General features: G+C 32.8%; 1 protein-coding gene across 1 annotated transcript in view; it reads right to left on the bottom strand.

Annotated features, from left to right (window-relative positions):
* LOC148948086 (uncharacterized) overlaps nucleotides 1–18,828 on the bottom strand; it is a 74,054-nt gene extending 55,226 nt beyond the window's left edge. Inside the window, exons 1-2 of the mRNA XM_089096090.1 lie at nucleotides 18,523–18,828; nucleotides 14,209–14,320 (exon numbers count right to left, since the gene is read on the bottom strand). Of these exons, the coding sequence (XP_088952216.1) occupies nucleotides 14,209–14,320; nucleotides 18,523–18,828 (418 nt within the window). The remainder of the gene's footprint in view (nucleotides 1–14,208; nucleotides 14,321–18,522) is intronic.
* Between the last annotated feature and the right edge of the window lie 7,158 nt (nucleotides 18,829–25,986).

The following is a 25,986-nucleotide window of genomic DNA, read 5'->3' as shown; positions in this document are numbered from 1 at the left end:
AACAAATCCAATCAAGATTTTGAGATAGCTATTTTGTTTAACGTTATTTAAAAGTCTGGAAATTAGGTCTTTGAGATGACAACCCCATCACAACCCTCAGGACAAGGACTGTTTGAAATTAAAGGGCTAGTGCCTCTTTAATGGTCGAAAATGATTGGAGGGCAACTAGCCCCCCTCTCCCCGCCCATCATTCCCCCAAACACATCCAATCAAAATTTTGAGATAGCCATTTTGTTCAGCGTAGTTGATTTCAGATAGAAAATGTATTTTTGAGGAGGATACTCCCCCACAACCCTCAGGACAAGGATTGTAAGTTTTTCCCTGGGGGCAATTACAGTTTTTATGGAAAGCGTTGTCATAGAAACTTCAAAAAGGGCTCATTTGATTAGAAATGGATTTTTGTAACACCCATCACCCCTATGACTATCCAACGGTCTTTTTAAAGACCATCAAATCTATAAACACTTCGTAACCATAGACATATGAATCTTTTGTGCGCCTTGACAGAAAACAAAACATCACATTGTACTAGTCTGCAGTAGTTTTTTTTCTGAAAGTTTTTTTTTTCATGAATTTCAGTGTATTTATCTGTAAAACTATCGCATGATTCTAAAAGACACAATTTTCTAGACACATAAAAAAGGTGCTTTATTGAAATATTGGATCTATATATATATATATATATATATATATATATCTACATAATCTATCGTTTTTACGATTATGATATCATCATCATCATCAACTGATGATGATCTCTATGGTGATGTCATCTTCTTTCCGTCCTTTAGTGGGCGGGGGAAGAAACTTCATAGTATCATCATCGACAAGCATATCCTCAACCATTTGTCTTTTAGTGGGTGGGGGGTGAAAGTTTACGGTAGTTTCATCCTCCGCCAGTTATACTGTTTCTGGAGTTTCAACATTATCCCCCCGGTCTACTGAAATCTCTACATTGGATAATGCCATCTCCTCCTCTTCAGTTAATACCATACCCCTCCACAGACTACCATCAAAGATCGATTGTGCCTCCTGAAACTTAGAAATAAAATATGTGGATCATGCTAGTAAAGTTAAATGAATCTAAATCGACAAAAATAAACTCTGTATGTTTTAAGTTCTAATGTCGCTTCTTACTTTCAGTTAAAAAACATTTTATTTTTTGTTTGTTTTTTCAATTCGAAAAAAGAGCAGACCAGAATATGGGTCACAACTTTTTTACACCACTCACTGCAATAAAAAGAAACAACTTTTTTTTAAGTGAAAGTAAGGAGCAACATTAACTTAAAAGATCATTGTGTTTCAGAAGTCAGTTAAAAAATATGTTTTTTTTTAATTCGAAAAAGGGCAGACCAGAATACGGACCGTAACTTTTCACACCACTTACTACAGTAAAAGAAAAGAATTTTTTTTTAATAAAATCTACGCCAATTCTTCTCATCAAAAGATCATTTAATAGCTGCTTCTAAAATGAATTAAATAAAAAAGAAACAATTTTTTCTTTATTTCAACTGAAAGTAGTCCCCATAGCGTAAAGAGCTGTGTGTCGGGGAGAGGGCAGCCCACATTTTTATCACGATTTTGAATTATTTTTGTTAAAAGTGTCGTTTTACCGGACATTAATGGTCCGCAAAGAAACGATCTAAATGGAGTTTTAAATTGGTACATAGTCCCCCATGCATCGATGTCAAAACACAACTGACTGTAGATTGCATTCAAGTAATAAAAGGGTACTCCTTCTACAGTTTTAAGTTATTAAACAGTGAAAATATTCTTTTTCAGCTTAATAGAAGTGTCAAATCACCATAAAAAAATAATAGAATAAAAAAATGACATAATTTCTCTTTCATATACCAGGTTACACTTGAAGCATCATATTAAACACATACATACATACACATACGTGTGTGAGATTGCCCCTTACTTACAGGGCTAATAAATTTGGTAGTGTGATACAAACTGAGGCGTTGTGTAAGAGATCGGTACTCAGAATTCAGTGACAACTAATTTTATTTACAAAAGAAGATAAAAGAAACATTTTCTAATTCTGTTTATGTTGAATATTTCCACACCTATTCTAGGTCTAAGGTCTAAAGATCTACTTGTTCAAGTCCACCAATATTTACCGAAAAGAAAAAGATTAAGTTAATCCTAAGCTAACGAATCTTTCTACTTAAAAGGGTTAAACTTGAACAGCTAGTCAAGGCTTGAGTTCTGGGTTATTAAAATCCTTTAGTTCAAGATATTTTTGAGCTAAGCTAAGAATAACCATAATTGCTTTTAATTCAAATTTCATTAACCAAAACCAAGAGATTCTCTTATTATTTCTTGAAAGGGCTGTGTATTGTTTGGACCTTTATTAAGCTTTAACTTTAGCAGGGAAAGCTTAATTGAAAATATCTGGACATAAAGGTTTGGAAATTCTTACGTTGATAATATTGTTCCCCTTTCCCCTAAACCTACCTGTATAAACATTAAGGTTACCTTTGTATAAACAAGCAGTGCGGGGTTAACAACATGAAAGAATGATTAAAAAGGGTACTGTGTTCCTCTTCGTATAAACTTCTGAAGATTGCACAAAGGGGGGGGGGGGGAATTAATGTTATTTTCCGATAATTCTTGTTTTTGGATATAAGGTCCCTATAAAGTCAAGCTAAGCCTCAAGAGACTCTAGGCTGACAAAGGGGGAGCCCAAATGGCTCTCCTAGCTTTCTCTCTTCTGGGTTAAGGTTTCCTTTCCTCCTTAAACCCTCAGTTATTCAAAGTTTAAATTTCTGGGAAGAAATTTAATTTGGCTTATTCTAACCTTAAAAATGCTGTTTTGTCCAAATGGCTCAAGCCTTGTCTAGGTGAAATATATTAACTGTAAAACTAATCAACAAATGAATAAAACCTAACAAGAGTCTTAAGATATTTCCGCCTCTAATCAATTTTAATTAGATTACGCATCCTTTTATTAATCACAAAGGACCTCAGGATTACATCACTATTAGTTAGATTCAAAACCCTCTATAAATCTATTGGTAACCCTCAAAGGGGAATTTTTGCCCTAAATACAGTTTATAAGGCTTAAATTTAAGTATTAAATTAATTCAAAGTAGGATCTGAATTTAGTCCAAGCGACAGAAATCCCTCTGAAGTTTGTTACTTTATTTTAGTGTTATTCTCAAAGGTAATTCATGCAGGCTAGTAGTAGCTTTTCATCCTAATTCATAAAAAAAACACTTACTCATATTCCTTAGTTCCGAGGCAGAACTACCCCGATTTGTCTCTCATCCATCAGTTATATTCCCTTTTGCTACTTGATCCGTTTAGTGACCTTCCCTCCCTCCTAGCCAATCAACCACCTTCTGTTAAAAGTAGTTTCTTTTCCAGTCTTTCAAGGCCTTGCAAAACTGGTCTAAATTAGGTCTTAACATATCACGGGTTCAAAGTTCGTTTGATTCTTGGACAAAGAGTGTCACTACAAGATTTATGACTAGTTATGCAAAGAGAAGTTATTTTTCAAATTCAAGCTAATTTGAAATTGTCGCTATATTTCTGATCTATGAAGCGAAAGGGAATTCCAAGCTTTAATAAAATTGAGTTACGAAATTTACACAAATTAAGGCCTCAATTTACACAAATTTTCACAAATTAAGATTTTATTAATAATATTTGATTTCCCTGTAATAATCGGTTATATTTTTGTATATTTTCTTAATAAAGTTGAGTTTTAGTTTTCAGAAATATGAACATCCCAGTTTAAAATACATCTAATTTTATTAATAATATTTTCTTAGCTAGGTTTCTTAACCTTTCGTAGATGTGATGCATGAAATTCATGATTTGTGATGTTTAAATTGCTATTTTGGACTTTTCTGAGCAAGATTTCCTAACTTTTCGTAGGTGTATGTCGGTTTTATTAAGAATATTTGATTTTCTAATACACTAGGGTTTTAATTTTCAGAAATAAGAACATCCATGTTTAAATACATCTGATTTTATTAATAATATTTGATTTCCTTTTAATAATTGGGTACAGTTAATTTAGACTGAGTTACGTGCCTGCACGTAACCTAGTCTAAATTAACCTTAAAAATAAATAAAACCCAACTTTATTTAAAAAATATACAAAAATGCACCCAATTATTAAAGGGAAATAAAATATTATTAATGAAATCAGATGTATTTTAAACATGGATGTTGTTATTTCTAAAAATTAAAACCCAACTTGATTACAAAATCAAATATTATTATTAAACCCTGACATACACCTTTAAAGGTTAAGAAATCTAGCTAAGAAAATGTTATTTTAAACTGGGATGTTCATATTTCTGAAAACTAAAACCCAACTTTATTAAAAATAATATGCAAAAATGTACCCATTATTAAAGAGAAATCAAATATTATTAGTAAAATCAGATGTATTTTAAACATGGATGTTCTTATTTCTTAAAATTTAAACCCAACTTGATTAGAAAATCAAATATTATTAATAAAACCAGACATATTCTTACGAAAGGTTAAGAAATTTAGCTAAGAAAGTGTTATTAGTAAAAATCAGATATGCACCTATGAAAGGTTAAGAAACCTTGCTAAGAAAATGTTATTAATAAAATCAAATTTATTTTAAACTGGGATGTTCATCTTTATTAAAAAAAATGTAAAAATGTATCCAATTATTAAAAGAAATCAATTATTATTAATACAATCAGATGTATTTTAAACATGGTTGTTATTATTTCTTAAAATTAACCCAATTTTATTAGAAAAATATGCAAAAATGTACCCAATTATTAAAAGGAAATCAAATATTATTAATAAAATCAGATGTATTTTAAACATGGATGTTCTTATTTCAGAAAATTAAAACCCAACTTGATTATAAAATCAAATATCATTAATAAAACCAGACATACACCTACGAAAGGTTAGGATATCTAGCTCAGAAGAGTCCAAAATAGCAAACTAGACACCCCAAATCACGAGTTCCGTGCAGCATACACATACGAAAGGTTAAAAAACCTAACTAAGAAAATGCTATTAATAAAATCAGATGTATTTTAAACTGGGATGCTCATATTTCTGAAAACTAAAACCCAATATTAAAAAATATGCAAGAATGTACCCATTTATTAAAAGAAATAAAATAATATTAATAAAATAAGTTGTATTTTAAACATTGGATGTTCTTATTTCTGAAAATTAAAACCCAACTTTACTGGGAAATCAAATAGCTCAGAAGCTCAGATAGCTCAGAAGCTCAGAAGATCAAATAGCTCAGAAGAGTCCAAAATAGCAAACTAGACACCCCAAATCACGAGTTTCGTGCAGCATACACATACGAAAGGTTAAAAAACCTAACTAAGAAAATGCTATTAATAAAATCAGATGTATTTTAAACTGGGATGCTCATATTTCTGAAAACTAAAACCCAATATTAAAAAATATGCAAGAATGTACCCATTTATTAAAAGAAATAAAATAATATTAATAAAATAAGTTGTATTTTAAACATTGGATGTTCTTATTTCTGAAAATTAAAACCCAACTTTATTAGGAAATCAAATATTATTAATAAAACCAGACATACACCTACGAAAGGTTAAGAAACCTAGCTAAGAAAATATTATGAATGAAATCAGATGTATTTTAAACTGGGATGTTCTTATTTCTGAAAACTAAAACCCAACTTTATTAATAAAAAAAATATGCAAAAATGTACTCAATTATTAAGAGAAAACAAATGTTTTTAATAAAATCAGATGTATTTTATACATGGATGTTCTTATTTCTTAAAATTAAAAACCAACTTGATTAGAGAATCAAACATTATTAATAAAACCAGACATGTGCCTACGAAAGGTTAGGAAATCTAGCTCAGAAAGGTCAAAAATAGCAAACTAGACATACCAAATCATGATTTTCATGCAATATCCATCTACGAAAGGTTAAGAAGCCTCTTTTAAACTGGGAAGTTTATATTTCTGAAAACTAAAACCGAACTTTATTAAAAAACATTCAAAAATGTACCCAATTATTAAAAGATATCAAATATTACTCATAAAATCAGATGTATTTTAAACAAAGATGATCTTATTTCTGAAAACTAAAACCCAACTTTTTTAAAAAATTAAATATTATTAATAAAACCTGACAGACACGTACGAAAGGTTAAGAAACCAAGCTAAGAAAATGTTATTAATAAAATCAGATGTGTTTTAAACTGGGGTGTCCAAATTTCTGAAAACTAAAACCCAACTTTATTTTAAAAAATATGCAAAAAAGTACCCAATTATTAAAAGAAATCAAATATTATAAATAAAATCAGATGTAATAAACATTGGATATTCTTATTTCCGAACATTAAAACCCAACTTTATTAAAAAAATATGCAAAAATGTACCCAATTATTAAAAGAAAATCAAATATTATAAATAAAACCAGGCATACACCTACGAATGGTTAATAAGCCTAGCTAAGAAAATGTTATTAATATAATCAGATGTATTTTAAACTGGGATGTTCATATTTCTGAAAACTAAAACCCAACCTTAAAAAAAAAAAATATGCAAAAATATACCCAATTATTAAAAGAAAACAAATATTATTAATGAAATCAGATGTATTTTAAAAATGGATTTCCTTATTTCTGAAAATTAAATCCCAGCTTGATTAGAAAATCAAATAGTATTAATAAAACCAGACATACACCTACTAAAGGTTAGAAAATCTAGCTCAGAAAAGTCCAAAATAGCAAACTAGACAACCCATTTCATGAGTTTCATGCAACATCCATCTACGAAAGGTTAAGAAACCAAGCTATGAAAAAATGTTATTAATAAAATCTGATGTATTTTAAACTGGGATGTCCGAATTTCTGAAAATTAAAACCCCCTCCTTATTAAAAAATATGCAAAAATGTACCCAATTATCAAAGGTAATCAAATATTATTAATGAACTAAGAGAAATTTTTAAAAACATGGATGTTCTTATTTCTGAAAATAAAAACCCAGCTTTATTAGAAAATAAAATATTATTAATAAAACCAGACATACAGCTACGAATAGTTAAGAAACCTAGCTAAGAAAATGTTATTAATAAAATCGGATGTATTTTTAACTGTGATGTTCATATTTCTGAAAACTATAAACAAACATTACTAAAAAAAATATGTAAAAATGTACCTAATCATTAACAGAAATAAAATATTATTAATAAAATCAGATGTATTTTAAACATGGATGTTTTTATTTCTGAAAATTAAAACCCAACTATTAGAAAAATATACAAAAATGTACCCAATTATTAAAAGGAAATCAAATATTATTAATAAAATCAGATGTGTTTTAAACTGGGATGTTCATATTTCTGAAAACTAAAGCTCAGCTTTATTTTAAAAATATGTAAAAATGTATCCCAAACATTCAAAGAAAATTAAATAGTATTAAAAAAATAGGAAGTATTTTAAATAAGGATGTTCTTATTTCTGAAAATTAAAAATAAACTTGATTAGAAAATCAAATATTATTAATAAAACCAGACATACACCTACGAAAGGTTAAGAAATCTAGCTAAGAAAATGTTTGAAAATTAAAACCCGACTTGATTTGAAAATCAGATATTATTGATTAAACCAGACATACACTTACGAAAGGTTAGGAAATCTCGCTCAGAAAAGTCCAAAATAGCAAAATACACATCCCAAATCTTGAGTTTCATGCAATATCCATCTACAAAAGGTTAAAAAACCTAGCAAAAACCAACTTTATATAAAAAATGCAAAAATGTACACAATTATTAAAAGAAATCAAATATTATTAATAAAATAAGATATATTTTAAACATGAATCTACTTGTTTCTGAAAATTAAAACCCAACTTTATTAGAAAATCAATATTTATTAATAAAACCAGACATATACATATGAAAGGTTATGAAACCTAGCTCAGAAAAGTCCAAAATAGACATCCCAAGTCATGAGTTTCATGCAACACACATCTTTGAAAGGTCAAAAAACCTAGCTAAGAAAATGTTATTAATAAAATCAGATGTATTTTAAACTGTGATGTTCATATTTCTGAAAACTAAAACCCAACTTTATTAAAAAAATATGCAATAATGTACCCGATTATTAAAAGAAATCAAATATTATTAATAAAATCCAATGTGTCTTAAACATGGATGTTCTTATTTCTGAAAATCAAAACCCAACTTGATTAGAAAATCAAATATTATTAATAAAACCAGACATACACCTACGAAAAGCTAGGAAATCTAGCTCAGAAAAGTCCAAAATAGCATACTAGACATCCCAAATCATGAAGTTCATGCAACATACACCTACGAAAGGTTAAGAAACCTAGCTAAGAAAATGTTATTAATAAAATCAGATGTATTTTAAACTGGGAATGTTCATATTTCTGAAAACTAAAACCCAACTTTATTAAAAAATATGTACTAATATACCCAATTATTGAAAGAAATCAAATATTATTAATAAAATCAGATGTATTTTAAACATGGATGTTCTTATTTCCGAAAATTAAAACCAACTTGATTAGAAAATCAAATATTATTAATAAAACCAGACATACGAAAGGTTAGGAAATCTAGCTCTGAAAAGTCCAAAATAGCAAACTAGAAATCCCAAATAATGAGTTTTATGCAACATACATCTACGAAAGGATCAGAAACCTAGCTAAGAAAATGTTATTAATACAACCAGATGTATTTTAATCTGGGAATGTTCATATTTCTCAAAACTAAAACCCAACTTTATTAAAAAAAATATACAAAAATGTACCCAATTATGAAAGGTAATAGATTTAATTTCCTTGGTAAAAGCCGGGACGATATTTAATGTCCTTGGTAAAAGTCTGGACGAGATTTAATGTCCTTGGTAAAAGTCTGAACAAGATTTAATGTCCTTGACAAAAGTCTGGACGAGATTTAATGTCCTTGGCAAAAGTCTGGACGAGATTTAATGTCCCTAGTAAAAGCCTGGATGAGATTTAATTACCTTGGTAAAAGCCTGGAAAAAATGGGCGGAGGGGCCCAAAAAGTTTGAGGGATGGGGGGCCCTTGGAGGTTGAGGTAGGGGACTTTCTGAGGTTAAGGTCTTTGGTGGTTGCAGTCCCTGACGCTTCATACTCATAATCTTCTTACAACTTTATTTCTAGGGAATTCTAAGGATTGTTCTGAATTTCATTATTAGTATCAACTTTTTAGTATACTAGAATGTTAAAACATATTTTATATTGACAACGCTGCTTAAATGGTACTTGCGCATTATGCAGAACACAGTTGAGAACCACAAAAAAAAATAAAAATATGTATCTCTCAATAGAGACAGCGTTCCCTGAGATGTCATGTCTTTTTCGTTTCTACTTTCAAATCCCCTAAAATGTCAATTAATCTCTGAAGTTTCCTATGTTCTGGAAACTGTGCACAGATACAACTTAAATTCCAATGAGACCCTCCAAATTTATAACATGTCTCATGAAGAAATTGTGTCAAGAGATATCATGTCCCGTCAGTATTTACTAGTCCCTGATAAGAATGTTCCAATGCTGAAATTTCCTTATCTGATGATGTCACCTTGTTATCCCAACATTTCTAAACGGTGATTGACACATGTTATCTTGTACTCGCAGTATTCTAGCACATTGGAGGTCAATGATCTTGTACTCATTAAGCCGCCTGACCCTCTCTACTAGTTTCTGAAAGCTTATTCTTTTTCGCTATGACTTCGAAAAATTTAAAAATTCTATCATCAATGGGGAGCACAATAACGTTACTGTTTTTATTCTATGTTGTCACATATAGCTGGTATTTTCATAATGCTTCCTTTCAGTCTCCTCTAATCTTCATAAATTGTAAAAGCCTATTTGAAATAATATATAGATTCAGTCCCAAGCCGCAATAACAACAAATAAGTTTAAGTAAACGGGAATCAAGTAACGTATTGGTCTTTAGCGTATGCAGGTACGTAGTTCAGGGAGGTGCCAATTTAACAAAACAGCAAGATTGTTGTTAATAATAGGAAATTGCATGGAAAATTTAGGATTTTGGGAGCGAGCCATACACCCTTGGTGTAGTATACAGGTCTGTTTTTAGCTTTATGTTTAAGAAGCATATTGGTCACAAATAAATGCAAAAAAAAAATTACAGATGAATTTGGTTTCATTTTCACAGTTTAAATAGGTTATTATCCAAATAAAATGGAGGTTCAATTTCAAGAGGTTCAGGAGGTCAAAAAGGGAGAAAAATAAATTTTTATATCTTTTACAGCCTTTTTTCTGTAATTTCTTTGGGACCTGACAGGTAACCACAGTGTGGAGACCTTCAATTCGATGTATCCATTCTATGACCACTTTTCTAGAGTTTTATTTTATCTTCTCCTTTTCGTAGGTAGTAGAGGTATAATCTGTTCTGCAACAGCCTTCCCCGGATTTCTACAACATTCCCGTTACGTCACAACAGCCCTGTGACAACACAACATCTCTTGCAAGATTTCTGCAACATGCCTTGTGACATCACGAAATTCCCTGGCAAGATTCCCGGAATTCTAGGTGTTCTATTATTTCTTCAGTATTAAAAACGGGTCCAGCGTGTAATCATCAAAATGGATGCTTACACATTACTGAGTATTGAAAGTGTTAGCCAGATAGAACCTAGAGTGCCTAAAGTAGCAGCACAAATTAAAAGGGGTTGAGGACTAACCCTAGAATGGGACAAAATGTATGCTGGATATGTTATATCATTATGCAAATTCAAGTCAGAAGATCGATTATACTTTTTGGTTAAAGTGAATATAGTGCATATAAAGAGACTGCAAGACGTATTGAATGTGTTAGCAAAATGTATTGAAGAAAAAAAATCTATAGAAAAAGGTTTTTAGTCTGTATTTGGTAGTGAGAGTGCTAAAGTGGCTAAATTTCAGAACCAGAAAATCTTACACAATCTAGTAAAATTCGAAAAATGCTTAATTTTAGATGATGACTTTCTAGAATTATCTCTTCAAAGAAAAATATTTTCTCGAGAAATGCTTAATGATATAATGGGAAATGATCCCCAACTTTGGACTATTGTATGGAAATTTTCATCGTGGTCCAGCTGGTTTTATTCAATTTATAAATATATTAATTGAGACAAAACAAAATGATGCAGTGGTTTTGCTCTTATCCTCTTCTTAGGTCACCATTTTGTACAAAATCGTGTCTAAACAAGTTTTGTGACGTCATAGAAGATATTTTATTGATCGTGAGTCAGTTTCTTTTTGGAAGTGAAACAGTAAATGTCGAAAATGTTTTACACATATCCGTTTATGCTTGTATACTTTGGGCAGCTGGACATCCTGTGAGAATTGTACCACTTACTGGTGACTATAATGAAAAGTGTAAATTATGCAATCCAGGTAAATTGTATAAATGATATGCTGTACAAATTAAGGAATGTAATTCCTGTCTTGGAGAGATTTTTGACTCTCAAAATAGAGGTTTCTTATGCTCCAATTGTCATTATGACAAATGTGATAAATGGAGGAATACTTACCCTGGCATGATTGCATAAAACCCTAAACGTGAGTTCAGTTTATTTTTAAGAGACTTGTATCGTCGTGGTTTTAAACTGTTTTGGGAAGAACAGTTTCAATTGCTGGAATAATAAAAGAGTCTGGTTGTTACGACATCGCTGTTAAGATACCGGCTACTTTAATTATAAGCCTATTGAATTTAATTTGACTGTTACAGAAAGTGATTCTTCATATGAGAATTTTGTGTGTGACATTGCTTCAAATAAGCAAATTAAAACATGCGAATGTTATAACATGAATCAGAATAGTGTTTTTGACTTTACAAAGAGATTTAATAAAAATGAAGTTACAATATATTGTAGAAAATGTGACCCTGACTTTGCATGCCAAGATGAATACAAGCTAAATCCTGACGAGCTGCTGCCGCTTATCGTTTCTGATGAATACCTATACGTAGAAGAATAAATCTACAAGGAAACAGTATTTTGTATACATACAAATTTTATTAATAAGCAAATTTAAACATATTTTTAAAGCATTTCACTCTTAGGGCACCAAACTTTATATTATAGTGGAAGGAAAGAGCATTTTCAACCAGAAAGTCATTTAATCGTGGATTTCCACCATGAATCTTAAGGAATTGAATGTAAGTATGTCCGCGACATCGGAAAATAAAATATAATAGAGTATGAAAACCACAGCTTTTCGTTGATAAATCTTGTACCCAATTTCCTTTTGGAATAATAGATTTTCCGCTTTGCTGAAGAAAAATTTAATTTGAGGTGTATAGAATGTATACGGTAGGCCAAGAGAAACAAGGAATTATATATTCTTTCTTGTTTGAAAGATGCATAATCAATGCCTCGTCTTTACTGTTGATGGACTGCTATTAACAATAATAATTGTATTGTTAATATGTTGAATATATTACAGTAAATCAAAAGGTATACAATAAGATTTTTATTTTGACATGTAGTGATCCATATTTAATACATTGATTCGTGTTCATGGTGCCAAGTCTAATAGAAAAGTACCTACAGGGGTAATTTCCCAACAGGTTTCAAATTGATTTAGCAAGATTAATACTATACTTTCCTCCAATGGTTCGGAAAAGGTACACTCTAAACGTACATTACCTTTCCGGAGAATTCTCATATCATATGTACGATAAAAATACAACACAATGATACCATGGGTATTCACAAACATTTCTTTGGTTAAACCATGTACGAATAATTGTGAATGTTGATCTAGGGATTGCATTGTCAATTCATATAGGGTCCTTTAGTATTATTCAAAGGATAAATTGTAGAGAAGAATTCCCTTTACTTTACATACAAGTGATGACAGTCAAAACAGTTCAAATTTATGCAGGGAATTAAACCATGATCCAATGGCACTAGAACTTTTTACAAAAGCCAATGCCAATTTTGAAGGATTTCACCATTTATAAATGATGAATCACTATAGGTACGCATACCCATAGCAACATTGTGTTTATTCGTGATTGTATGAGGAACGAGCGATTTGGTATTATTTCCAGTGGCTCTCGATTTTTCATCCCAAGGCAACAGAATTCATAACCTGCTGTTTTCATAAATGAAGTATTGCCAACGTGAGAGAGACTGTTACATCGGGTAAAGCACCCAGTGCTGTTAGCATCGCAAAATTGAATGGTGCGACTTATAGCTTTACGTCAATCTTTAAATATCAGGCAGCCATTGAGGTATATCAAATATCTCATTATTTAGTTTCTAAATTAAATGTAAATCTTTAGTTGTCGTATCTCTAAGAATATTGGTAGTGTCAGTGTCAGTTTTAAATTCATACTCCAGTCTATTTCCTCTCAAAGTTTATAAAACATTGGAGCCATCAACATGAATTGTATATAAAATTCATAATTTGAAACATTATTGCTCATGCTCACCAATGTTCCAGTTATGTAGACCCTTATTTTTCTAAATAAATTATTTAGTACACAATTTCCATAGGATAACCTCTCAGCTACACTTGGTTATTAATTGTTAGATGTTTTTAGAATGACATGTAAATCTATAAATGCCAAAGTCTAATCTATGAAATAATTTTCATTGGAATAAATTTGAAAATAAACATTTTCAGAGAGCGGTTGTTGTGGATAAAATTGTTCATAGCATCTGTGTTTTACACTGACATCTACACTTTCCACATTGAAAAGACTTAGAGATGATTTGACTGAAGGATGAGATTCTTTATGTGGTAGATATGCCATTTTCTAGGAAAAGAAATCCTTTTTCGATCTTTTTACTTTTTTTTGATGCTTAACGCTTCCGGGCTGAGTTGAGGCTGATGAGCGATGAGGTTTTTCGCTATTTTTAAGCCTTTTCCACTTTCTGGTGATTTCAATCTCTCGCCAAGGGAGCAAGCACTTGACTTGAAAGTTTGCGAAATACTTTCTTTAAAATCCCAATCATGTAGTGTAGATGAGGCAAAATCCGTGGCAACCGGGGCAATATAAATTTTTTAGCCAAGGGTAGTGAAGAGTGAAACGGCTTAGCAAACCAATTTACAAGACTACAGCCGGGCATTTAAGAACGACCTCTGTAGTAGACAGTTCCATGACCTATTTGTCTTGGAATAAGAGTAGCAACTTAGCAATTAATATCAGGCCATCCTGATACCACAAACTGAGTTCTACTAGCCATCTTACTGAATGGGTTGAAATGATATGTCATTACAGCCAAACCTTTTGTTATTGCTAGAGGATCACCCAATTTACTTCTTAATGTTGAACAGACAGAGCTCCAAATACGAAGTGTTGTCTGGAATGCATTGAAGGTTCTTTATATTGTAGTGGTGAATATGATCATTAGAGGTTTATATTCATTATATGTGGTAGTTAACGACTGGCCAATCATGTGGTCTTACTTTTACATCATATGTATGATCCTTTCTTAGGATATCATATGTATTTTTGAATATACAATCTTCAAGAGCAACTTTGTACCTTCCGTCAAATTTAATGACAGGAGAGATGTTTGTGTAAAAATTGCTCATTTTATTCAAATCATCATAAAGAGAGTCATAACATTGGATATGAATGTAACATAAAAACCATTAGACATCATGAACTTCTTCAGTGGGTATCCACGAATCAAAATCAGAGTTGTATCCTAGTCAGCGAACAAGCAATCGTCGCTTACCCTTGCGAGTATGTGCTTTAAATACCTTTTCAATTTGATAGAATTTCACTATTCCCAGGTTTTTGCAATTCATAATCATAAACACCGCCAAGAATTTCTTCATCTTTCATATAACGAAGAAGGTTATAGGTTTAGTGTCCAAGACTTTTGACCCTTTATAAAGTTCAGTGGAACACAAGTAATTTCCCTCTTCAAAAATATTTCTTGTACGATTGATTCGAACAGAATAACCAACATTAAGTTTTTTCTTCCCTGTCTTTTCATTAGAATATTGTTTAAGAAAAAGTGTCTTTTCTCTAAGATGAACATCAAGAAGACTAGCACTGGATAAGGATCGATTAAGGCGTTGATTATAAATCAACATAGTTTATACAAATCCTGAATAAATGCAACAGTATTTTTCAATATACAATATTTAGAAATTAAAAGTAGGATTGTTCTTATCAAACGTCCAGCCAGTGCCGTCTTTATAGGACTATAACTTTAATCTCAATAAAACATTTTTACATGTGCATTAACAAATTCACTTCCACGATCTGTGAATTTTTTTTATACGAATCTTGTTCGAAGATTGATTCAAGGGCCTTAGCATCTTCATTCCTCTCTTTGTTTGCAATGGAACTGCATATGACTAGAAACTAAAAACATTTATTGCAAATAGAATATACTCGTAGTTTTATTATGTCGTCTTTGAATCGTGTATAGAGTCAAAAGATCTGTTTGTAATATATGCAGAGGGTAAAAGGCTTTAGTTTTTCGATAGTCACGGCCTCTAGTCCTATGATTTCTATAAAGAGTATAACTGAGTTTCCTTTGTAAATGCTCCTTTGTTAGCTTCTTTTCAATTCCAGTAACTTTAGAGAGTGTAGTGGGAGAACTTAAACTTCCTGTTTCTCCGATATTTTCATAAACACCTTTCAAAACTTGACCTATTTTGAACGTAATCGTGGTGTGAAGCACCCCTTACCCTTTGGCATACTAGTGGGTGATGACGATTACGATCAATTGATATCAATACGTCTTCGCTTTTGTATAGCTACCACCGGCGTCATCAAATCAATCTTCCTACGAGGTGTGTAAGTATTTTCCAAGATAAATTTAAAATATTTATCGTCTTCTTTTAATGTTGATGATGGTGATGGACTATGTTCTTGTAATTTCTTTAGAATTTCTCTTAATACTAACAAAACTTTTGGGAACATTTCACGACTTTAAAAAATTATATAGATGATTGTCAAATGATAAAAGTCCTTTACGACTTGTAACCATATCATAAATTAAATCAAGTAGATTGTAACTTTTCTCTTGAATTATAACTTCATTCTTTTTCTCATCAATTCGTTTATTTTCAGCGAGATAAGTCCTGAGTCTTTTACTTTGCTCACGATACGATGGGGGCAATAAGTCTACAACAGTTAGTAATAAATTTTCTTTTTTTTTGGCTTTTTTCGTGGTTTCAAAACTTTCAGTACTTTCAGCAGGATGATCAATGACATTTACTTTGAGTGGTTTTTACGATAAGGCTTATGGTTATTGACACGTCGAAGGGCAGTTTGAAGCAAAATTTATGTTTCATCATCGGCAATTGTTTCATTTGTAATAAATTTATCAAGATTGTCTTCAAAGTGCTCTTTACGTAAAAGAGCAAGTTCAATTGGCGTCAATCTATAGGGTTTAGCCATCTAGAAAATAGTCGTTACATGTCTATTGTATGCAGTAACAATGAAAAGAAATTACCACCAGCTTGAACAAGGCGCATTCTTTTACAATTTGCTTCTTTTTTTCAAGCTATAGCACGTAAAAGTGACCGATGTTTCTTTGTCTGTTGTCTAACACCATCTGACAGTTGAAAAATACCTTCCATTAAATTTAAACAAATTTCTGACAAGAGATTAATAAATTCCTTGTCAATACCATGTTTGAGTATTGCTTTTCTAAGCCGTGGTTTTGGATTGGCTAACACGGAAAACAAATGTCTATTTTCATGTAGATTCTTCAGCGTCATAATAGCGACTAATGACCTTTTTACTATTCACAGGTAGATTAAGAGTAATTTAATTATCGAAAAGATCAGGGACTATACACAAATCTTAGGGCGTGTTTTGATTCAGATTCCATAAAATGTATCCATGGGGTTTATTAGTAGCTTGATTGTACGCCAAAAGTAAAAACTTGGGTTCGCCAAGATAGATTTGTTTGTTTAGAGTTATAATAGAACTTGAATCGCGAACACCTCTATAGATAATAAAGTAGGTACAATTCAAAGCAAGTATTCTCATAAATTTATTCTGTAGAAAGAGATTATGGAGCACAACGGTTACGAATTTTTTTTTGTGATGAGACTGGACAAAATAATCATAACATATCCTGAGACTATTCTTCAATAGATTCAGCTAAATCGTCAATAATCAACAATGAGTTTGGTGCAATACTATTAAACACGTGAAGTTCCTGTATGAATTTTATGCTTGATGCAATACTCTTTATTTTGCCAGACAATATTGCCAGACGATTTTGCCAGACGATTTTGCCAGACAATATTGCAATAATTTATATTTGTTGGATTCACTGAAAACGTTTTATCATGATTTTGAATTATTTTTGCTAATATTGTTGTTTTGCCAGACAGAGACGGTCTACAAAGAAAAGATCTGTATGGTGTTTTAAATATTATATACTCTTCCAATGTCAAAATGCAACTAACCAAACCTAACCTCAATCTGTTAAATAAATACTTAAAGGAAAAAGAATACCTGGTTTCTGTAATTAACAAATAAAATACATATTGACACTAAAAAAAACAAACACTTGGACAGTTGAATATAAAGGAAATAAATTCCTTATATAATAGCAGTAAGAATACTAAACACTTGAATATGCCCATGGTAGGGATGGTGCCCCACAGCGGCAATTGGACGGGAGGCCCCCGTGGCGACCAAACTGGCACCGGTGGCAGCCAGTGGACGGAAGCTCCCCGTGGTGGGCGAGAAACAACAAGTTAAAACAATTTACGCAAAAAATATAAATAAATAAACACTTAAAAATTATGAATTTGCGCGAAGAAAAAAAATATATAAGAACACAGGAAAATGACCAAGTAAAAAAGGCAATTCTGAGCTAAAGATGGTAAAAACAACCCACCTACTGCCCGCTCCGGATAAGTGAGCTCGTCCCAGTTGGTGTAATCTATCCGCGAGGTAATGTACTCTCCGTTTTCTAAATCATGTAACAGATTATCTGTTTTAAGTTTTAACAGACGTGAATCGGTGTCTTCATTATACACCTGAACTTATCCCTCCCTCGGCTGTTGGCGCTTACACACTGTAATAAAACTCCAACAGGAGTTTTTTTTAAATTTCTAAGATGGCACTGCCAGCGGCAATGTTTTTATTTAAAACTATATTTTATTTTTCTTCTATGAAATAGGACCATATTGGAGTCTATGATCGTGAACAGTGTGAAGTTCGAATCTGCAATGATTCGGGCATATTTTTTTGAGTCGGTTACACCGTCAAAACGACTCCTGTTGCGCACACTCTCGCATACATTACCATATGCCGAATTCAAAATGAGCTTAAAGTTTTATTTTTTGACCTTTGTTTTTGCTTGAGACCGTTTGTTGACAAAAGTATCAACAAACATCTTCATGTAAAGCTTATGATTGAGTTGGTGGGTTCTACGAATTTTTGTGACATTGAAACCGTTGGCCAGCATACACTGTAAAAGAATGCATACCCTTATTCTCTACCAAATATAAATCATAAGGACTCAAAGAGTCCCTACGCTCTGGTCTATTTATGTATGGGAAAACAAAGTCCTACCGTGTCAAGACGTTCAAGAGGTATTTCACCAAAAATTTTGAAAAACCTTCCTTGTTGTATACTCTCTTCAACAGTGTCAATGTTGAGGAAATCTGGAGCAGAGGGTTTGTCTACAAGCCAATAGTAATTCCCGCAAGGCAAATAAAAGTGAAACATTGCGGAAGGATAAAGGGAATTCATATCGAAGAAAACAGCATTCAAATTTTCACCGGTGCGTTGTCCAGTTGAGTCAGTTTCAAGGTTATGATCTACTTGGAAAACATACCGTTCCATTAAAGATCTCTCCTCAAACAGGCGCTGATCCATGTCGGCGATCGGACCTATTTCTGCTCCACTAATTTTTTGAATTAAATCCATCATCAGGTGAGGACTTAAAAATAATTCCCAGTGTCCAACCCAAATTATTCGTGAATTTTGTCCGTGTTATTACAGACGAGGTAAAACAACGTCAATACATTACTTGCCAGGTATATTTTAAAATAATTCTACCCATTTTTAAACCCTCCCTCTGCCCCAATCTTCTTGGTAAATTCAAAATCAGAAGTGGTGCGTTGACTATCGTAAAGTTAATCATAAATCTCCGAGATGGGCGGTAATCTTTCTTCACTTAGCATCGAGGTGGAGCTATAGTAACAAAACGGGTATATGCTCTTACATATTAATAAATCAAACCTTTCAAAATCTGGAAAGTGCTGTTTGAGGAGGGGGAAACTATTAAAATCTTTGCTTTTCTGTACTTGTGTCAATTGTCTTGGGGATTTCGGGAAGAAGCTATAAGAATCAAAGAAACGAATTTTATTCAAATACGTATTCCCATTATCAGTTGTTTTACATTTAAATTCTAAGAATAGCAACTTGTCAGATGATTTTGGTATGAAGTTATATGAAAAACAACCATCTAACCATGCGCCGTCTACAACTTCATCTTTCTGATATCGTATCAACACTGGTATTGTGAATTTCTGATCGTAATTGGAATTGTGCATGCAAACTGGTAAAAAGTATTGTTTTCTAACATTTACATTACACGATTTATGCTCAACCCTCTGAAACTTATTTACCCTAGATGAAATTTACTGCCATAAATGGTCACAGTCCCGGGCTTTCGCATCAACCTCATCAATTCTCTTCTTGCAAACCCAACAAATATAAAAATTTTTAATAGCCAACTCATCTTATGGTGATAGATTCATTGGATAATGTATACTGAGCAGCCATGTATTTGCCTCATTTGCTGATTTAATAACTGCAACCATAGCTGTGCCAACTAAATCTTTACCACCCGGTGTCACAATTAAATGTACCAATTGCATTGTACGATTAGAGTTTCTTAAAGAATAGGCAAAAAAGATTGCAATATCTTCATGTTCTTTAACACGATTCAAGTTTGAAGGATCGTGTACATCTGTGAATGCAGCTTCAATGTTTAATGACACCTTGTTACTCTGCAGGATCGTGTTCTGGAAAGTTTTGAATCAGAAGGTGGTATTTTCTCCTGAAACCGTTTCTATGGACTGGTAGCCATGACGCTTGCAATGTTTCACGTGAAGTTTCGATTTTAATTCGCTACGGAATCTAGACAGACACACTGTACAGCAATAGCAGTTCCACCCCTTTGTTCCCTTGACCCTCACTTAAAGTCTTACTAATATGGGGGATGGGAAAGAAATGACAAATTGACTCATCTTTGGCAGGTTTGTAGAGAAGCCATACCCAGTGTTTCACTGATTTAATGGACGGAGCCCCTGAGGAGTATATTACCTCTTTTTTATCTGTTATTTTCCCTTCTTCGTATTCTTCATCAAATTGAAAAACTATATCCCCAATATCTAAATGCTCATTGACCCTTTCAAAAATGTCAGTTCCCATTAGTGTAATAGGATAATGTCCTTATAAACAATTAAAATCTACTGTCGGAAATTCTGCCCCTCCCCACTTCCATTAACTTCTAAACCCTCCAAATGTGTCTATCTAGAATCATTCAAGGGAGTCTTATTCCCCACGGCAAGGACTGAACATTTGAAACACTTCAAGCCCGTGTCAAAACGGAAGTGTTGTAGACCCTTAGTGCCCCGCAAATTAGCATAGCTTTTCCCCCTCGGCTCTTAAAACAAATTCCTATTTAAATGTATTTTTATTTAATTCTAATTGCTTAATAAAAAGGAAAACCCACTCCCGTTTTCATTGTACCCCTCCATACTATTTAAACTTTCACCAACCCAATCCGGAAACACACCCTCAAAATTATGCAAGTTATGCGAAACACCCGTACTTGCATTAAAAAAATATTTTATGTTTGGTGGATGCTTTTACACTAACCCGCCTTCCCGCCTCCCCAATATGGTTTTCGAGAAGTGCCCAAATCCTGCTTATATACGAGGGAAGTGGGGCGATAGGATCTGTATGGATACTACCACTTGTAAAGGAATAGAACGGATCTCCAAACTCAGCCCTATTATTAACAATGTTACGCAAAGCGGTATTGGCTAAATACAGTTCTGGAAATATTGGAACTGAGCTAGCAGCAGTTTGTTCCATCATATTACTCTGAAAGGTGATCGCTCTTAGGACCTTTTTGACCTCGCTTACTGGTTTAAAATTGGTCCAAAAAGTCACTGCTGAGGTCGAGATCCCTCACAATAGCGTCATAGTTAATGTTGGGGGGCCCTATACTAAGCGGATTCACCTCCACTCTCAAACCTCCCTCGACTTTTTAAAAGTTTAACCCCCGAAACCCCAACCTTTTTAAAAATTTGGAAAACTTACACAGGGGGAATTTCTTCTAGTCAGTTTTCCACGATTTATAAGAACATTATACATCCAAAACAGTTTCATCTATACCATTAGTGTGGCCCAACGGAGACCTTTACATATGGTCAGTAGTTAGAGGGCTACAGTACCGAGGGTACTCTTCAACAGCACCGTAATACAATGATGCATTCAACGAGTAGTATACTGTTTATTATTTCCTTACTCATTCTTAACTATTCTCTTTTTCACAAAGAAAAATGTTGCGGTGACCTATTATGCTCTTATTACTTTTCTAGGTTTACACAGCGTCAGCGACAACTCAATTTCAAGACATTTTGAGGGATAGTGAACGCAAGGGGGGTCGACAGAAGAGGTGAGTCAAAAAACAAGTGTTGATCAAGGTCGGAGATAAATCTGATTTTTCCCCACTAATCTTTGGGCTGAGGTCCATTACCAGATGAGGAGAGGAAAAATAATATCCTATACCAAGATTGAATTTCTGAACCCCCAAAACCCCAAACCCCAATTTTTTTAAAAACTGGGAAAACTTACAAAGGGGGAATTTCTTCTGGTCTGTTTTCCACGATTTATAAAAACATTATACATCCAAAACAGTTTTATTTATACTATTAGTATGGCCCAACGGAGACCTTTACATATGGTCAGTAGTTAGAGGGGTTACAGCACCGAGGGTACTCTTACAGCACCGTAATACAATGATGCATTCAACGAGTAGTATACTGTTTATCATTTCCTTACTCATTCTTAACTATTCTCTTTTTCACAAGAAAAATTGTCGCAGTGAGCTAATATGCTCTTAATATTTTTCTAGGTTTACACAGCGTCAGCGACAGCTCAATTTCAAGACATTTCGAGAGATAGTGAACGCGAGAGGGGTCGACAGTAGAGGTGAGTCGAAAAACAAGTGTTGATCAAGGTCGGAGATAAATCTGATTTTGCCCCACTAATCTTTGGGCTGAGGTCCATTACCCGATGAGGAGAGGAAAAATAATATCCTATACCAAGATTGAATTTCCTGTAATTTTTTCCGTATTAATATACGCAATGGCCAGCAGAGTGAGCGTATCAGTTGAAAAACACAACTTGCAATAGTCAAACCTATTTTTACATCCTCCCTCTGTCCACCCTTTTTTTTGTCAAAGGTGTATTCATCATGAGTACACCTACGATCGTGGAGACATTCGGAACACCACTCGATTGAAGGAATAAATTTCTCGGAGAATACCGACTTGAAATTATAATGATCATAAGGGTAAACGCCTTGACCGTTAACAAAATCCATATAAATAATTTGGAAATTGTTTCTTAAGAAGGGGGACAGCCTTGCAGCAATCATTGTATTTTTGCTGGAATCAATTCATTCAAAGATTTAGGGGGAAAGCTGACGGAATCTAAAAAGCTAATTTTATTCTTGTATTCAACGCCGTCTTCAACATTTTTCCACAAAAATTCCTAAACAAGCAACTTTTCCACTAACTTAGGTATGATTTTGTAGGAAAAGCTGTCTATTGCCCATGAATCATCCACACCTTCATTTCTTTGAAGTTGTGACATTGCTGGTAGAACCTAATTGAGATCATATTTAGAATTGTGTATAAAAACTGGAAGAAAGAGCTGCTGTTGAATTTTAAATTACATCTATAATGAGTCAGCCCCCAAAAGTTAATTTTTCCCGTCCAACTGGGATTAGTATGGTGGTCATGAGCTTGAACAGCATCTTTCGCGGCAAGAGAACCCCTAAAAACTAAAAAAACTGTTCCCCTTTTGAGGGCACGTTACTCCTTATCTGATAATAATATGGGGTAGTTGACGTGACGCAATCACGAAATCAATTTATTTACTGTTTTTATTAGCCAGCCTAGTAATTCATCCATGCTACTCTCCTCATTGATAGTTGCGAAAACCTCTTCCCACCGCATTTTTATCGGGATCTCGTTGGGCATGGGCATAGGAATGAGTTACGAGTTTATGTTCTTTTTCTGCATTTGACATTGATGGATCAGACACCTCCAACAGGGTCATTTAACCATCCAAAGCATTGGTGCAATGTTTCATATGATCTTTGAATGTTCGTTCGGTTCTAAATGGGGAAAGACACATGGGACAATAGTGACGTTCTTCCTTTTTTCACGCCAAGAGATAACAATTTGCTGACTGGAGTAAAGTAGAAACAATGACCATATGAGTTTATATTTTATGGGGGCTAGCAGAAGGTTCAAACCAAATTTTTGTTACATTATCTACCAACGGTTTCCTGACTGAATATATAATCCTTTTTTTGGTTTCTTTTCCCCATCCACAAATTCAGTGTCATATTGAAGAACAACCAATCCAAACCCTAGATTTCATTTGCTTATTCAAAGATTGCTGTTTCTTTTGAGGACACCGAATCCTTTCCCTCTAAACAATAAAAATTTACTTTAGGAAATTTTTTCCGCCATTACATTTAAGTTTTTCGAGGTTTTTCATTGTTGCATCATGTCTTAACAGCTTATGAGCAGCTGCCAAAAACTAATATTTAAAACATTGCAAACCTATGTCAAATTTAAAGCCCCGAACCCCCCTTTAGCCAACAAATCCGGGTGGCATTTTATTTTGTTATTCCTTGCCCCATTTAAAATAATCTTTTTCAGTCTGTTGAGATTCAGATCCATATATTCAGTGTATCAAATTGTGGAAACGCTTCTCTTCTCCTTAAATGTGTCCAAAGAGGATACCAATTTATTAGTTCAATTGAAATCATTTCCCTCAAATTCTTTTAGGCCTGGATGAAAAAATTGATTACTGATTGAAAAATTAAAATAAAAAATATCTCCTTATATCCCTTTTTGTAAATAAACTTTTTGGTTAACTGATACCTTAATACCTCCCTGATTACCCCACTTCTGAATTTGACTCTCAATAAGTTCTCAAATATGGTATATATATATATGTATATATATATGATATATATATATATATATATATATATATATATATATATATATATATATATATATATATATATATATATATATATATATATATATATATATATATATATATATATATATATATATATATATATATATATATAGATCTGGAGAACATTGACAGAGTCCGTTAAAACAACACCTCTGTCAATTGGGTTCTCCTTAGGAGGATTGAAAATTACTCTTTGGGTTTGTTTGTGTCCTAAACCAGAATCAAACATATTTAATTCACGTAGTTCCAAGGATGTGACAGTATTTTCAATTTCTGTACCGCTCTGCATAGGACTAAATTCACTAATAATAAAATCATTAAAGAAAATGTCAGGTTAGGAAATGTCTTCGGAAACATCAGATCCATCAATTTCAGTAATTCTGTTCATCTCATCTGTTGTAAACTAAAAATCTGGGGGGGATACGAAATGATGTCCCTTCACCAACATCTTCTGGTTTTGATTGTCCTGGTTAAACTGGAAAATTATCGATGATATTTTGAAGTCCAAGGCCAGAGAAGGTAGTTTTGTGGCTTTGCCCTGAAACTAACATGAATTGATTTTTCCTTTAAAGAAAGTCTTATCATTCCTCATTTTTTTTTAAATTGGATTTGTATTCATATTATTTACCAGACACATACATAATGAATTACAGACTTTGTTAATAGCACACACACACAAAGACATGAGGTGAAGATTAATTCAGTTTTTTCTTACGTTTCCAATTGAAGAACTGGTCAATTCCTGAGGAATCGGAATGGTTTCAATTAAGTCCAAAAGTGCGTCCATGACACTTCTGTGTACGTGTCCAGGAGACTCATCCTCTTTGATAACAGCTGTAGGACAAATTCTTTTTTGAACTTCCTATGGCATTTATCGCAGATAAAATTGTAATGTTCACGGACGGGAAAGTGTAAATGAACAGATCATCATCCATTCTTCACACTGACTTCACTATTCTGATGGGTCTGCCACCCACCCAAGTCCTCGGTCTTTTCGTCGGATCTGTCTAGAATAATAAAATAAAATATAACAAGACTGAATTGTTTTGATGTTTTTAGAATTGAATTTGAAAGTTTGATATTAATAAAAAAACTTTAATTCAAGAAATTTTTACTTTAAAACATTTTTTCTTCATGGTGTTTATTTTTACTTAGACTTTTTTTCTTTGCCACATTGTTGTTTTCTCTTTGCTTTGTGACATTTTTTTCTTTGTGACGTTTTTTTTTTGTGGGATGTTTTTTCTTTGCTTTGTGACTTTTTTCACTTTTTAGTTTTAACATTACTCTTTATGGTCCTCTGAAGATCCAGGTTTGAGAAAACTTTACGAATTGAATTCAAAGGCACAAGAATAACTATTAGGGTTTTTTAAACTAAAGATGATATATGATATACAAACACATACAGTTCAATGACATAGCAAATTCATGAAACCTATTGCTTAAAAAGTATTTCTAAAAACGTATTATCATTGACTTTTTAGTTCAGATAGCTAATTAGAAATCTGAAAATCATGTTCACCAAAGATTGTGTGTCACTACTACATTAAAAACATGTTTAAAACCCTTTAGTTTGAAAAAAAAAGTTCAGAATAAAAATAAGTAAGATTCACCTCAAGGGCTTGGCTCCCAAACCTCTCAAAGGCATTGTTTATACGCTTTTTAGTTTTGACATTGCTCTTTACCGTCTTCTGAAGGTACAGGCTCAAATAAATTTCACGGATTCAATTC

The sequence above is a fragment of the Artemia sp. Qi Xiang Cuo genome, chromosome 10 (assembly GCF_049724085.1).
Source record: "Artemia sp. Qi Xiang Cuo chromosome 10, ASM4972408v1, whole genome shotgun sequence".
In the NCBI taxonomy this organism is placed as follows: Eukaryota; Metazoa; Arthropoda; class Branchiopoda; order Anostraca; family Artemiidae; genus Artemia; species Artemia sp. Qi Xiang Cuo.
The sequence above is the reverse complement of the archived record's forward strand: the minus strand, read 5'-3'. Positions and strand labels throughout refer to the sequence as shown.